The 12,583-nt window shown below is 38.1% G+C and overlaps 2 protein-coding genes across 2 annotated transcripts; both read left to right on the top strand.

The window, feature by feature from the left end:
- The first annotated feature begins 4,475 nt into the window (after positions 1 to 4,475).
- Positions 4,476 to 8,946, top strand: LOC122061573. Its single transcript, XM_042624901.1, has 5 exons — positions 4,476 to 4,908; positions 5,480 to 6,022; positions 6,176 to 6,937; positions 7,421 to 7,765; positions 8,430 to 8,946. The coding sequence occupies exons 1-5, from the start codon at positions 4,813 to 4,815 to the stop codon at positions 8,703 to 8,705; spliced, it is 2,022 nt and encodes a 673-aa protein (XP_042480835.1). The 5' UTR covers positions 4,476 to 4,812; the 3' UTR covers positions 8,706 to 8,946.
- Positions 8,947 to 9,645: 699 nt separating this feature from the next.
- LOC122060621 lies at positions 9,646 to 12,352 on the top strand. The gene is made up of 2 exons (XM_042623752.1): positions 9,646 to 9,720; positions 11,489 to 12,352. Exons 1-2 carry the CDS (start codon positions 9,646 to 9,648, stop codon positions 12,350 to 12,352), a joined length of 939 nt encoding a protein of 312 aa, XP_042479686.1.
- The last annotated feature ends 231 nt before the right edge of the window (positions 12,353 to 12,583 follow it).

Genomic DNA, 12,583 nt, shown 5'->3' with positions numbered 1-12,583 from the left:
TGTTAGATAGGACAAGATCTACTTCAAAAGGGAATTCTGGTGGTAATTCTGAGAGTAGTTCATATGTTTAAAAGGCTACTACCTTGTGTCATTCAAGTGCCAATGCAAGTGGTAACTCTCAAGGTTCTTCACCCACAACAAAGAGCACTAAGCATGCTAAGCATGTAGGAAGTAAGGAAACTACAAACCCTGTAGATCCTGAGCATGTTAGGCTCTAGTCAAGTAAGGGACCTAATTATGGGAGCAAGGGTAAGGGAGCGGATGTGTCTGACATCATATCTTTAGATGATTCAGATGTTAGAGATGAAGACTTTGTTTACAATTCAATAGATCATGGTGATCTGAGTAACAATGAAAGTGAGCTTGAAGATTCTGATAAAACCAATGATGTAGAGCGTTAGCATGAGAAGGATGTAGATAGTAAGCATGGGAAGGATGTAGGCAGTCATGACGAGCTAGATGATTATGATCCAGATGATTTTGAGCCAGTAATTTGCCATGATGATAATGATGATACTAACTTTAAGGTTGGAGCAGTTTATCTTAATGTGAATGAATTCAGAGTTAAGCTTAAAGAATTTGCTATTCGTCCTAGTTTTGAGCTGATATTTGAAAGAAATGAGAAGGCAAGGGTCACAGTGAGGTGCATAGCCGAGGGTTGTACATGGAGAGTTCATGCCTCACCAACTGACCATCGATTTGCATTATTGTTGAAGACCCTGAACCCAAACCACACTTGTACTTGGTACGTAGTCTGGACATAAACTTATTTCCTCACATTAGATAGCTGAGAAACTTGAATCTGAGCTACAGGCTGACCCTGAGATAGATCATGATGCGATGGCTGCTATACTACAGAAGAACTATAGGGTTAGTTGTGATGTTCCATGTATGAAATTTTATAGAGTCCGAAAAATTGCGTTAAAAAAAATGAAGGTACTCACTCAAAGTCACTCTTTTTTACCTACATATGGGTGAACTAATACTGCAGAGACACCCAAGAAGTATTTTTAAACTCCAGTATGAGCACAGAAATGACATTAGGGAATCACCAATATTCCAGAGGTTGTTTGTTTGCTTCCATGCATGTAAGGAAGATTTTGTGAATGGTTGTAGACCATTCATAGGGATTGATGGTTGCCACTTGAAGGGCAAGTATGGTGGTGTTTTATTGTCAGCCATAGCTGTTTATAAGAACAATGAGGTGCTACCACTTTATTATAGAGTGGTGGAAATTGAAAATAAAGCAAGTTGAAGATTTTTCCTAGAATGTTTATATGAAGCACTGGGAATTGCTGGTGACAACACTTCTTTGATATTTATGTTAGACGGCAAAAAGGTATACCATTCCATACCTTTTTACTTCTTTTTTTTGCAAAGATAACACTTTTTTGTGAATGGTCAGTAATTAATTGCTTGAACTGTGTGTTTCACAAGGACTCACAGATGTCATCCAAGATACCTTCCCCAATGCTCACATACGAAATTGTAGTAGACACATCGACATGAATTTCAAGGCAAAATACAACAGTCACTTGTTGAGGAAGTATTTTTGGGCAGCTTTTACGTCACCTATTGTGCATCTATTTCAGAGTGCAATGAAATCCAGATAATACAGATGAATTTGAGGTGGCAGATTCTTTCCAGAGAAGACATGTGGTCAATTTGATATTGTGAACCTATGGATGCAAAGTGTGGGAAATATGAAGTATACCTTGCAAGCATGGAGTGGCTTCTATTGCCAATAAGAGAGAAAAAATTGAAGACTACTGTGCAGCTTGCTTCACAAAGGATAACTACATGAAGACATATCAGCATATGATATGTCCCATCCCAGATGTACCTGAGCTAGACATTGGGTCAGATCTAGGGGTTGTCCAACCACCACTTCTGCAGAGAGGAGTAGGTAGACCGAGCAAAGGTGAAAGAAAAAGGGAACCTGTGGAGGCACCTCCTGCTAACTTTAGAAAGAAGACAAGATCTCTCAAATGTGAGATTTGTAAGAGACCAGGCCATAATAAGAGAATTTGTGGAATAGCGGATCCTGTGAGAAAGAAGAAGGGTTCTTCAAGGTGTACATCAGCTGCTGGGAATGTATATCACATTATCATTTCTTGCTTTTTTTTTTTGTAACTATAATATGCATTAATATTCATTCCACATTCCATTGTTCCTTTTCTTTTTTTTTTAGGAAAGAAGGGACAATGATGATCAAGATGATCCAAGCTTGTCTCAAATGGTTACTAGGTCACAAATTTCTACAACCACTGATGTTGGTGATTCAATACTAGCAAGACTTAAAAGGAAAATGATAAAAAAATGGGAGAAGAGGAAAGCAAGCAAGAAGTAGGAGATGGTGATAGAGCATGGGAAGACTTGGAGATTTAATTTTTTTTTCATGGTGATTATGTAATTTGAACAATGGATGTATTGAGTCATACTGAACTTTGAAACTTGAATCATGTACTGACTCATGGGGAAAACTTTTGATATATGATGGAGTTGTGAACCATGAAAATTCATTTTGGACTTTATATTTTTGAATCTAGATGTTAGTATATATGGATTTGTAAATCAGGTATTTTCAGATGTTAGTATTATAGGGGAAATGTAGTCCAATTTTTCAATTTCCTATTTACAAAGGTTGGTTGTGATTCACATATATGCATGAAAAGTGCAATGGTAGAAATAAGATAACATTCTAATTACCATATTTAATTCAATTACACATTTCTTGAACCATCCCAACCATGCAAAACATCAAAGAGTTTTGTACTAGGTACAATGATATCAAAATCCTAAACAAATATCCTAACGTAGACTTCTAAACTTTGACATCCATTACAACCAATAGAACAACCACAAAATATAAAACAACTTGTCCAAGAAGCTTCAAATTTTCATTGAATTTCTCTAACCGCTTCAATCTTATCTTCATACTATGCATCTCATCTTTCAACTGTTGAAACTCATGAGGGCTTGGGTTGTTTGAAGGTGCACTTCTGACTTGTGTCACATTCACTGGCTCACACCAAGGAAAAAACCACATTTCTTTTCTTGTATAATCTCTGAACATATGTAGTAGAGTTTGTTGGGGTTGTCTCTAGACTCTGATACCTTGACTGTAGCTCTTCTGTGACATTTGCATGTAACGTTAACGTACCTCGGACCATCAGCTTGGTTCATGGAAGTTACACTGCAAGTAGACATCGTATATGCAATACCCAAAAGTTTAAACTCAATTAGATATACTAGAAATAATCCCAATCATTGCAAAGGTAAATATTCCCAAACTTTTATATAATAGATATCAAATTCCTAAACAACCATTCCATTAAAAAAAAATGAAGATAGAACATGAAGATTATTCTGAGTGTTTAAGCACCATTCCATTAAATTAAACAGTATCACATATCACAATTCATCTCTCCCATTTTTCCACTTCATTTGTTTTGGATTCCTTGGTTCTTTCCAGGGCTGCACATTGACAGAGTCGTAATGCTTTAATGAATTCTCATCTGGATGACAAGGGAAAGGGTGCACTCTTACTAGTGTCAACACCCCACCAAATACCAGTTGATGCTTAAAAGCAGGAAATATTTTTAGGACAACATTTGCATTCTTTATCAAACTTTGTTATTGGAATAGATCCTATACTGTAAGTAACGAAGTTCCCATATATTGACCAATTACAACGCACAATAAATAGAGCTTCAACTCTATTTCGACTGTTCAACCAATTCTAATGTTATGTTTATTCCCACATAATTTACAGGCACATCCCCATATACCAACAAATCCCCAAACCCTAGGGTCACCCTGGGTTCATCCCCCAAACAAATAAGATTTCAGACGAAAAAAAGAATCCAAAACAAAGAAATATGAAGTCTGAACAGTCTGGCAAACAGTCGCAGCAGTGGCCTACAACACTTGGGGTCTCTGTGTTTGAAATCGAAATTTGAAGTTTGAACAAAGAAAGGGCATATACACACAGAGAAGGGTATATAGACACTGCGTTTTGGTTGAATGTTTGCTTACTTGGGTTCGCCAGCGTGAATCGATCGGAGACTGAGTTTCTTCTTCACCTGGATTTGGTTACAGAGGGCGATTTGCAAAGGTATTGAACTTCACCTTCTCCAACGATTCTCTCTTTTATGAACAATCTCTATTTTATGGGTATTCAAGTCTAAAAGGGTATAATGGTCCTCTCAACTCAAGACTATCTTTACTAAAAGGGTATTCAAGTCTTTTAATGTTTGAAATTAACAAAATACTCACACCGTTAGCTACAGGGGAGGGGAAGCGTAAATCGCTCAAACCCTTGGACCCACACATAATTTTGACAAACTACAGGGAAGAGGATGTAATTATTCCTAGACTTTAATATCCATAGTGGACTTCCCTCTCTCTTTCTCTAACTTCCCTTTTCCATTTTCTGAGATTTTGCTTTCTTCAATATTTCTCGTCCAACGAAACGGAGCTTATAAGAGCAAAACCACCTTAAGAACTAAGAAAAGGAAGACGTAAAGACGTAAAACAATCCAAAAAAGCAAGTAATCCCTGATTCCCTGTAAAGGAAATATATTTTCCAAATTCCTCAACTTCTGGTTCGGAACAGAATTCAAAGCAATTGTGGATGCGGTTAGTGTTATCAAAGTCGATCGGTTTAGATAATCGAAGCATCGAACGAAACAAAGAGAAATTATCTCAATTTGTCACCTAACATAGAAACCCTTTCGTATCAACCCTTCTCCTCCTCTTTCTCATGCTCCGACGACAACCCCTGCTCCTGATCATTTCTCCGGTGGAAGGATGACGGGTCCTGGCAGAAACCACCGTCGTGGACGTGGTCGGTGGGTACCCCTTGGTTCCGGTGTAGATGATGGATTTCAGCCTAGTCAAGAACCTGTAAGTCTTTCAAACTCCTCTCCTTTCCCCTTTTGAGTTCTTCATACTGGAAAATAGTAGAATACTATCTTGAAGAGGTAGGAAACCGTGTGATTGGTTTGTAACTAACCATTGCCATTGATTCTGATTTTTTTTTTTTTTTTTTTTGGTCTCTTGGAGTTGTAGATAGTGTTAATTAAGATACTTTTGATTCATCAGCCATTTTTATCAGTATCTGCCAATTCTTTTAATTCTTGCACCCTCCACGCATCCGATGTTACAGCCAGATGTTTTACATCAGGTGGAGATGTTCTAGATAGAAATAAAGATTTGTAACACTTGTTATACAAATCATCCCAGTTTTGATTTATTGATTTTTATTTTTATCATGCATTCCCCTACCCTTATTTTCTTATTCATAATCGCTGTTACAATCGGCCCCTTTGAGTTTGGCCATTGCTTATCTACTATTAATCAACAATTCGTGTTAATGCTTACTGCCTGGTTCAGTTGAAATCAAAATTGTGGGTTTGTTCAGCTGAAATCATTTTTTTTTTCTTACCTGAAACATGTGCTCTCATTTGTTTGACAGGGGTGTGGATCTAATTTTAAAGATGATGGTGTTCAAGATTCCAATTTTAGAGTTCCTAACAACCAACTAGATAAGGCTTCTGTCGGTGCTGATAGGTATTGTCATCACAGAAGTTCTCAACATTGGAAACCCTTGCCAAAGAGGGAAGGAAATAGCAGTTCAAAGTGTACTGAGTCAGCAACTATGGTTGCTTCTTCTTACCACCAGGATGCGCATATACTGCCTTCTTGTTTGGTTGGTAAGGAAAGTTCACCAGACAGAGCAGAGGGCAGTAACTCAAGACAGCCAATTAACTCATCGGTGCATTCTGTCGATGACAAGGAGTCGCATGCTCATTCTGGTAGCACTATCAGATCTTTCCAAAAAGCTCATCGCAGTCGAAACCAATCAAACTCACCTCATTTAGATTCTGCCAACCTGCAAGATAGGATTTGTGTTAGCAAGGATATACCTTCCACTGCTGGGAAAACCGATCATGTGATGATAACCTCTGAGAATTTAGCAGACCACCTCAGCGCAGAACATTCAGAGAAGTTACCCTTGGTACGTTTTGATATCTGCCAAAGCAAAACTGGATCCCTGTTTGCACTAAAATCTTCTTTACTTGCACAAAACAGTGTAACATCTCAAATATATTGTGGTTTTGTTCAGTTGAAATAATTTTTTTTCCCTGAAATATCCGATCTCCATTGACAGGGATGTAGATCTAATGTTAAAGATGATGGTGTTCAAGATTCCAGTTGTAGAGTTCCTGACAACCAACTAGATAATGCTCCTGTTGGTGCTGGCAGTGATGGTAGATATTCTCATCACCGGAGTTCTCAACATGAGAAATCCTTGTCAAAGAGGGAAGCAAATAGCAGCTCAAAGTGTACTCAGTCAGAAGCTGTGGTTGATTCATTGTACCAGCAGGATGTGCATAATCTTCCGCCTTGTTCGTTTGTTAAGGAAAGATCACCAAATATCGAAATAGCTCAGAAGGACTATATTTTTGCAAACAGACCAGAAGGCAATAGCTCAAGACAGCCAAATAACTCATTGGTGCATTCTGTCAATGACAATGAGTGCCTTGTTCAGTCTGATAGCAGGCACAGTTCTTTCCAAAAAGCTCAGCTCAGTGAACACCAATCAAACTCACCTAATTTAGCTTCTTCCAACCTGCGAGATAGGCTTTGTATTGGCCAGGATATACCTTCCGCTGCTGGAAAAACTGATCAAATGATGATATCCTCTAAGAAGGCAGCAGACCACCTTCAAACAGAACATTTGGAGTGTTTACCATTCGATCCTTTCGATATCTGCCAAAGAAAAACTGGATCCCTGTTTGCACTAAAACCTTCTTTACTTGCACAAAACAGAGAGAAAAGGAGGGAGCTAGAGTACTTTGAGAGAAGTGAAAAACTTATCTTGAGGCAAGGAATGGTGCTTTTAAAGAAATACATCAGTCATACGAATCAGGTACTGCTTCCTTCGATCCTTTTAGGCTTTAGTACTCTCTTCTTTTTCTCACGGTGCAAATATTGGCACTGTATCGGCCTTTCAAAATTCATGGTCATTATATACAGTGACAGAGGAATCCATAAGAGAACCATTTACTTTTTGGACATACAGTAAGGAAACTAACTATTTGATCTGTTCAAATTCATCTGCAGAAAATATTTCCTATGACATAACTATGGCTATACAAACAACTACATCCTCTGGATGGTCATAAATATATTGTGTGACATGTTATGATGGAAAATGTGTATTTCTTCTGTTTTGAACCATCTATTTTTCTATTTATGTTTGGAGATCTAATTCAATGGGGTTGCTGCTGACCATACTTGGCCCTACTGGTACATTAATATTTTTGAGCTTTGTGAATTTGATGCTGTTCATTAATGTTTGTGATATCTTAGTGCTGTTTCTTAATGTGTCTCTCATTTTTTTTGATTCTAGATCAAAATTATAAAGGAATGTCGTGAACTTGGCCTTGGCCCTGGAGGGTTCTATCAACCTGGTTACCGAGATGGTGCCAAACTACATTTGCAGATGATGTGCCTTGGTAAGGATTGGGACCCAGAATTCAGATCATATGGAGAAAGACGGAAAATCGATGGAGCATGTCCACCCTGTATCCCTGTTGAATTCAAGAAGTTGGTTGAAGATGCAATTCAAGATTCAAATGACTTCATAAAGGGAAAATTGAAACTTGGCAATGTGGAGGAGGTGCTTCCTGTGATGTCACCAGACATCTGCATTGTCAATTTCTACACGCACAGTGGGAGACTTGGTCTTCATCAGGTGTGTATTGTACTTTCTGAATGCGTTTAGTTTACAATCTTATGTGGGACTCTTTGTAATGCCATTTTCAATGAGAGAAATAACTTAACTCTTAAGCTTTCAAGATGAAAAACTTCAGACCCAGACATAGAGCTCTTGTTGTTCTCCACTATTGAAGTTCAGTTTATTGATGTCTAAATTGGAAGGAGTTTACAGTTGATATAAGGTAGTATTTGTAAAGGTGTTCATTGACTCTACTCAACTAAGCCTTTTAAATGAACTGATTTGGCTGCATGAATCCTGTTAAACAATTAAGCTCTATCCATAGCCACATGAACAGTTGACTCAGAAGCACTCATGTGTTCCCTTACCACTTCAATCTGAATCATATTTAACAATCCCTTCAAGGTTTTAAAATCTGGGATACATACTGAGGTTATATTATTCTTATTCCAACATTTATTGGCTGATATCACCTGATGATCCCCTTCCTCTTGGTGCCAAGGTTATCAAGGTTGTGAACAGAAACTATTGTCACATTCTAACAACAAAAGGACCAGAATATGCAATAAAATATATGATATAAGAAAAGAGAAATGGACAATAAGAACCAAGTTAAGGTGTCTAGGATTATGATAAGTCAGGTTTGCTTATGTTTTCTGATGCCTTCTTGTGTGTGATGCAGGATAGAGATGAAAGTCAAGAGAGTCTAAATAGTGGGTTACCTGTTGTCTCATTCTCCATTGGAGACTCAGCAGAGTTTTTATATGGAGAGAACAGCGACACTGAAATGGCAGAGAAAGTTATTCTGGAGTCTGGTGATGTGCTAATATTCGGCGGCAATTCTAGGCTTGTGTATCATGGGGTGAGATGTATTATGCCAAACTCAGCTCCAAGTTTTCTGGTTGAAGAAGCAAATCTTCGTCCTGGACGTATAAATCTTACATTTAGAAAGTCATAGCTGCTTCCTCCACCTGATATTTGGATTGATTGAACTGTTTCTTGTTGAAGTTTCAATTTTATAATAGCTTATCAAAAGTGTGTAATTCTGTTTGGATGTAAATGGACATGAGGTAGCTTGTTAAAATGCCATGGTAATCATAGCTTGTCAAAAATTTTCTGTTAACTGAGTTACATGAACCTCAGGGATAGAGTTGACTTAAGTATCATTGAGAAGGAGGATTTGATGTTTTCTGGGAACAGGTTATACAGTTCATGGTGCATCTGGACAAGATATATAACTCTTTAAGTGATAATCTGCATGGTTAGTGGGAACTCTATTTTCAATCTCTTTGTTACTAGAAAAACTAAGCGCCTGAAGTATGGCATGCCATTTCATTTTGGAACAGTAGACAACAAGATTTAATGGTCATGGAAAGATCTAATATCCTACCTATATTATTAGGGCAACTGTTTTCTGTCCAAGAGATGCCCCTGCACCCACAAATAGTGGCACGCAATCCCATGCAGGGGTACAATGGTCATTGCGTGCCCCTGTGTGTGGTTCAAGGGCCTCTCACGGACAGAAAACTTTGGAGTCCAAATTCTCTGAGGTGAAGAACATCCAAAGGGTGGGAGGGCCTGCCATGCGTTGCTGTTTCAGGCTTTCTAGAAGAAGAGAAGTTCAGAAACCCTACAACTCTCTGAATTTACCATTTTAATCATTTTTGTTTTTGTTTTGATCAATCCTAGGGTTTGTCCGGTTAGTTGGTGGCGATGTTTGTTGGAGTCTGCAATAAGCGGTTGCTTTTATGAATAAAAAAAAAAGGAAATTTACAGCACCACCCCCTAGAGAATGCCACAATTATAAGAACATCCCCTCTATTTCTCCAAAATTCAAATTGGCATCGGAATTACAGCGGTGGGGTTGAGGAGGAGAAGCTTCCTTCCCCTCTGTGAACATGGCTTCTGATATGGAAGAAACATTACCATCGAAATCAGCTCTCGACACCGCTGCACTAATCCATGATGGGAGGGTATGCCTTTAACCCACTATCCCTTTCAATCCCCTTACTTCTTAAGTAATCAAAATAGCAGAACGGAATCAAAGCCGCAACGGTTTTATGGGTTAAAGCATGAGTTTTAATGACAAGGGAATCTGAGTCTAATTTGGTGAAACATAGGGGATGTTCTTATAATTGTGGCATTCTTTAGAGGGTGGCACTGTAAATTATTGGTTTTAAATTGAAACTAGGAATATTTTTGTCCGTAAATGAAATCAATATTGAATATATCTTGGCTTTGACCGTTCCCATTTCTATTTTCACAAACCATGCCATGGTTCCAAAAATGTGAATCAAACAATCAGTATCAACTGGATTGGAACAATATTGGCCTTGATCGATCTTCAATTCTGACCATTTTTATCACGATCCATGTATCTGATTTTAAGATAAAAGTGTAATTTAAAAATATAAAAAGTATTAAAAATAAAAAAAAAAAGGGCTAAATATGTCGGATATGACTCATCCAGGCTTGGATTAGTGTCAGAATGGTATCGATGTTGACCGATACCATGACTAGGGGTGTCAATTCTTACAGGTAAAACCACCACGAATCGATCTGATTGGACCCAGATCAAATCGAACCAAAGGATTATTGGGCCGGTTTTGGTTTGGGAGATTGTAACAACAATAACAAACCGAACCACACCAGAAACCGAATGAACCTAAAATCAAATTGGAACAGACTCAAAAACTAGATTGAAACCAAAATAAACCGGTAAGAAACTAAAAAAAGTCCAAAATTCATTAAAAAAAAAAATTTTAAAACCAATTTTTTGCTTAGTTTTGTATGGAAAATCAAACCCAAATTAGACAAAAAAAGGAAACCAAACCAGTACCAAATTGTACCAAAACCAAAATTTTCTTACTGGTTCGGTTTCGGTGAATGTTTCACCATTCCCACACCAAAACCAATTCAACCCAGACCGAAATCAAGCCGAGTTGACCGGATGACACCCCAACCATGACCGTTACCAAGTATTAGAACCTTGAACCTGCTAAGCCTGTTCTTTAATTTGGCCTTGACTTCTTTGATCAACTTTCAACTGTCGAGTTGGTCATTACAATACAAGGAATTCAGTTGCCCATTATAACACAAACTCTAAATTTCTAGTTTTCTATTCAACTTCTACTCTCTCTCTCTCTCTCTCTCCTCACATCCTCTCCTCTTAGACCCCATACCCCGTCTACTATCATATCCGTCTTCCTTCTATTTCTTCCTCTCTTAACTGTTTGCTTTCATTAATTGAGTACCTCTGGAGATTGAAACAGTAAAGGTGATTGTCTGGAGCTAGCGACACAGTAGGTAATCCTTCCCCCTCCGTCACTTCTCTCTGTATTCCAATTCCTTCTATGGGTATTAATTCTGATTTATTTTTTCTTTATTGAAGAGAACGATTAATTTTTTCTTTTCCAGTTATTGACTATTGAGAGCCGTTATATATAGCTTGTACTGTGGACTAGTCCCAACTTCTACCTGAACTCCTAGAGCTCATCCTTAATCGACTCACCTGTCTCTCCAACCATCTTCGTTTTGCTTCTGTATGCACCTCATGGAGATCAATTACAATCGAGAATCGCTGTCCCCGACTGCTTCCATTTCTGATGCTTCCTCCCAATAATGACAGTACTGAAATCCGACCATTTTTTAATCTTTCAAGTCGGAAGATTAATAAGCTCCACATTCCAGAGATTCATGGAAAGTGGTGTTGTGGATCTTCTCATGGTTGGCTAGTTATAGTGGACGAGTCCATTGGAGAGATTCAGCTATTCAATCCAATCTCTGGAGGCCATATCGAGTTTCCTTCTCTTTCCAAATTCTCCTTACCTCAACTCAGCTACGAACTTGATTTTCCAAGCAATAAGCATTACATCCACAAGGCAACTCTATCTTCAAACCCTTATAAAAACATCAGAATATGTTGTGGTAGCCGCTGTCACTAATAGGTATTACTTGGCTTACTGGAAGCCAGGGGCTGATAAGTGGACTACTATAACATTTGAACTAGAACTATGGAGCTCTTTTGAAGATGTTATATTCTACAAGGGACTACTCTATGCTGCTAGCAACCACGGACCTATTGTAAGTTATGACTTCAGTTCTGAACCGCCGATCGGGAGGGAAATCACTGGGCCACCACCAAATGGAAGAAGATGCAATGTGTATTATTTGGTGGAATCATTAGGGGAACTATTGCTAGTTTTAAGACACTATAGGTGGCATGGGGATGACCAAGAAGATGATGATGGCCTCATCGTTTCCCCACCATTCCCTTTCAAAACTATCAAATTCCAAGTTCACAAATTGAAAAGCATTGGTGACTGCATTTTGTTTTGGGGAAATAACTGCTCAGTTTCAGTCTCTGCTCAAGAATATCCAGAATGCAAAGGGAACTCCATCTATTATAATGACGACTGGGATTATGGACCCGATGAACTAGCAAGATATGGTTATCATGATATAGGGGTATTCAACTTGGAGAGTCACCGAGTAGAATCATTTCTTGAGTCGTCCCCTTCTACTACTCCTACCTTTTGGATTGCACCTGAACCTGTTGGAAGTGTGTCCATCAACTTCATATTTAAATTGTTTAATATTGATTAATTTTTGTTGAATATTTAATGGAGAAATATTTATCCATAGGGTTTGACTGAAAAAAAGTTTGCGACTAGCATGGGCCATATATGGTTCTTAATTATAAGTATCAATAGTATTATATTTTCTATTGGCATTTTTAACAATTTCGCATGGAGTTTCTCATTATGATGTTAGTGTTTTCATAGCAACAAATTTCAACATCTTGTTGCATTGCTATCCTATTTGACAAGGCACATA

Source organism: Macadamia integrifolia, chromosome 14, assembly GCF_013358625.1.
Source record: "Macadamia integrifolia cultivar HAES 741 chromosome 14, SCU_Mint_v3, whole genome shotgun sequence".
Lineage (NCBI taxonomy): Eukaryota > Viridiplantae > Streptophyta > Magnoliopsida > Proteales > Proteaceae > Macadamia > Macadamia integrifolia.
The sequence above is the reverse complement of the archived record's forward strand: the minus strand, read 5'-3'. Positions and strand labels throughout refer to the sequence as shown.

Bases quoted from the DNA above. Each gene is read 5' to 3' on its own strand.
- LOC122061573 (XM_042624901.1), top strand. From the start codon at position 4,813: ATGACGGGTCCTGGCAGAAACCACCGTCGTGGACGTGGTCGGTGGGTA. The intron at 6,938-7,420 runs GTACTGCTTCCT...TTTTGATTCTAG, and splicing joins ACATCAGTCATACGAATCAG to ATCAAAATTATAAAGGAATG. The intron at 7,766-8,429 runs GTGTGTATTGTA...TGTGTGATGCAG, and splicing joins GGAGACTTGGTCTTCATCAG to GATAGAGATGAAAGTCAAGA.
- LOC122060621 (XM_042623752.1), top strand. From the start codon at position 9,646: ATGGCTTCTGATATGGAAGAAACATTACCATCGAAATCAGCTCTCGAC. The intron at 9,721-11,488 runs GTATGCCTTTAA...GGCTAGTTATAG, and splicing joins CACTAATCCATGATGGGAGG to TGGACGAGTCCATTGGAGAG.